At 56.0% G+C, this 2,500-nt stretch overlaps 1 protein-coding gene across 1 annotated transcript in view; it reads right to left on the bottom strand.

The window, feature by feature from the left end:
* LOC118772364 (cilia- and flagella-associated protein 44) overlaps window positions 1-2,500 on the bottom strand; it is a 40,011-nt gene that overhangs the window by 18,164 nt on the left and 19,347 nt on the right. Inside the window, exons 19-22 of the mRNA XM_036520626.1 lie at window positions 2,077-2,132; window positions 1,781-1,943; window positions 761-891; window positions 86-273 (exon numbers count right to left, since the gene is read on the bottom strand). Of these exons, the coding sequence (XP_036376519.1) occupies window positions 86-273; window positions 761-891; window positions 1,781-1,943; window positions 2,077-2,132 (538 nt within the window). The remainder of the gene's footprint in view (window positions 1-85; window positions 274-760; window positions 892-1,780; window positions 1,944-2,076; window positions 2,133-2,500) is intronic.

Here is a 2,500-nt window from a genome sequence, read left to right as displayed (position 1 = left end):
CCCCGGCCGACCCGCCCTCCCCTTCCCCCGGCCGACCCGCCCTCCCCTTCCCCCAGCGGAACACACGTACGCGCCGGTAGCTCACCTGTGGCTGAGCCCTTGCCGGAGCCCGCTCTGCAGGGCCGGGGATCTTGCCCCGCCCGCTGGGTTTGGCACTGCCCCTGCAGTTTGAGGAACCTGTGGGACGGGGGCAGCAGCCGGTATGTGGAGACCCTGTGCTCACTCTGACACGCCACCACCGTGATGATGTCCGACTCAAGACTCTCCCAGAACCTGCCGAGAGACAGTGGGACACAGCGGGGACCAGGGACGGGCGAGACGGGGGGACAGGTGAGACAGGTGAGGTAGGTGAGGTAGGTGAGGCAGGTGAGACGGGTGAGACAGGTGAGGCAGGTGAGACGGGTGAGACAGGTGAGGCAGGTGAGGTAGGTGAGACGGGTGAGATGGGGGACAGGTGAGGCAGGTGAGACGGGTGAGGTAGGTGAGGTAGGTGAGGCAGGTGAGACGGGTGAGACAGGTGAGGCAGGTGAGACGGGTGAGACAGGTGAGGCAGGTGAGGTAGGTGAGACGGGTGAGATGGGGGACAGGTGAGGCAGGTGAGGTAGGTGAGACGGGTGAGATGGGGGACAGGTGAGGCAGGTGAGGTAGGTGAGACAGGTGAGGTAGGTGAGATGGGTGAGGTAGGTGAGGCAGGTGAGACAGGTGAGACAGGTGAGGTGGGGGGGCAGGTGAGACGGGTGAGACAGAGCCGTGCAGCTACCGGTCCTGCAGCTTCTTCAGGCCGATCTGGTGGCGCTCCGCCTCCCAGGCCAGCTCTTTCTGCACCTCCCGAATCCGCAGAGCGGTCAGGCGCTCCGCCTCCTCCCGGAAGCGAGGGTCCAGCTCCAGCTCCTGTCCCGAGCAGAGCATCAGAAACAGCCTCACAGAATAACACAGGCTCAGGTTAGCCCCAACACAAACCCGAACCCCTAACCCTAACACTAACGCTAACCCCTAACCTTAACCCTAACCACTAACCTTAACCCTAACCACTAACACTAACGCTAACCCCTAACCTTAACCCTAACCACTAACCTTAACCCTAACCCTTAACCCTAACGCTAACCCTAATGGTAACCCTAACCCTAACCCCTAACCCTAATGGTAACCCCTAACCCTGACTCGACCTAACAGCAGAACACTGGCTCAGACCTGTCCAAAAAGCTATGACTGCCAGACTGAGGTCATCAGCTCTGTGAAAATACTAGAATGAGTCCAGTTATTCTTTTACATTTACATTTTTTCATTTGAAAGACACCTTTATACAAAGCAGAGCACAACATAAGCAAAAACCATAAGGACTTAACAAAATCAGAAGCGCTGCATGACCAGGTTTCAATGGTTGGCTCACTGTTTTTCTTTTTTGTTGTTTTTATTAGGGTTCTAATAGAGATTTTTAATAGTTTTGGGACATGAGAAATTCCTTTAGGTGGTAGTGATTCAGGTGTTCAGGTAAGAGTGGAAGAGCTGTGTCTTCAGATGTTTCTTGAAGATAGAGAGGGACTCAGCAGATCAGATGGAGTGTGGAAGTGCATATCCAGAAAGTTCTGGATAGTGATTTAGTGTAACAATATGGCAGGACCACCAGACGCCGTTCAGTGGCAGAGTGTAGCGATCAGGAGGCTTGTAGCAGAGCGTTCACTTAGGTAGGTGCAGCTTTGTTGGTTGCGATGCGGGCAGCGACAGGAAGCCTGTTATTCCCTGTCTGATTTCAGATGTGTTGCCATGGCGCTGTGCGTACCTCGGGCGGCAGGCGCACATGCTCCGGGAGGCTCTGGTTGCGCTGCAGCAGCTGTTTAAACTGTGCCTGCAGCTCCAGCAGCCTCCTCCTCCTCTCCTCCTTCCTCTGCTCCGCCTCCCGGCGCAGGCGGTCCAGCTCCGTCCTCTGCTTGGCCGTCTCGATGCTGCGCGCGGCGCACAGGTGAGATGCAGGTGAGATGCAGGTTTGAGACAGGTAAGGCGCAGGTGAGAGACAGGTGAGGCGCAGGTGAGAGACAGGTGAGGCGCAGGTGAGACGCAGGTGGATTGGGTACTCACCTGTATGCGTTGGGGTCCACTATGTCCTGTACCACCTGCTCCAGGTCGATATCAGCCTGTTTTCACCAGCAACCAAGAAGCAGTTTAACGCTCAGCTTCAAAGAGCCATCGCCTACACACACACTCCCTCATCCCACACTCCCTCATCACACACTCCCTCATCACACACACTCCCTCATCACACACTCCCTCATCACACACCCCATCATCACACACACTCCCTCATCACACACTCCCTCATCACACACCCCATCATCACACACACTCCCTCATCACACACACTCCCTCATCACACACACTCCCTCATCCCACACTCCCTCATCACACACTCCCTCATCACACACCCCATCATCACACACACTCCCTCATCACACACCCCATCATCACACACACTCCCTCATCACACACCCCATCATCACACACT

Source organism: Megalops cyprinoides, chromosome 2, assembly GCF_013368585.1.
Source record: "Megalops cyprinoides isolate fMegCyp1 chromosome 2, fMegCyp1.pri, whole genome shotgun sequence".
Taxonomy (NCBI): Eukaryota; Metazoa; Chordata; class Actinopteri; order Elopiformes; family Megalopidae; genus Megalops; species Megalops cyprinoides.
This window is presented reverse-complemented; position numbering and strand designations above follow the sequence as displayed.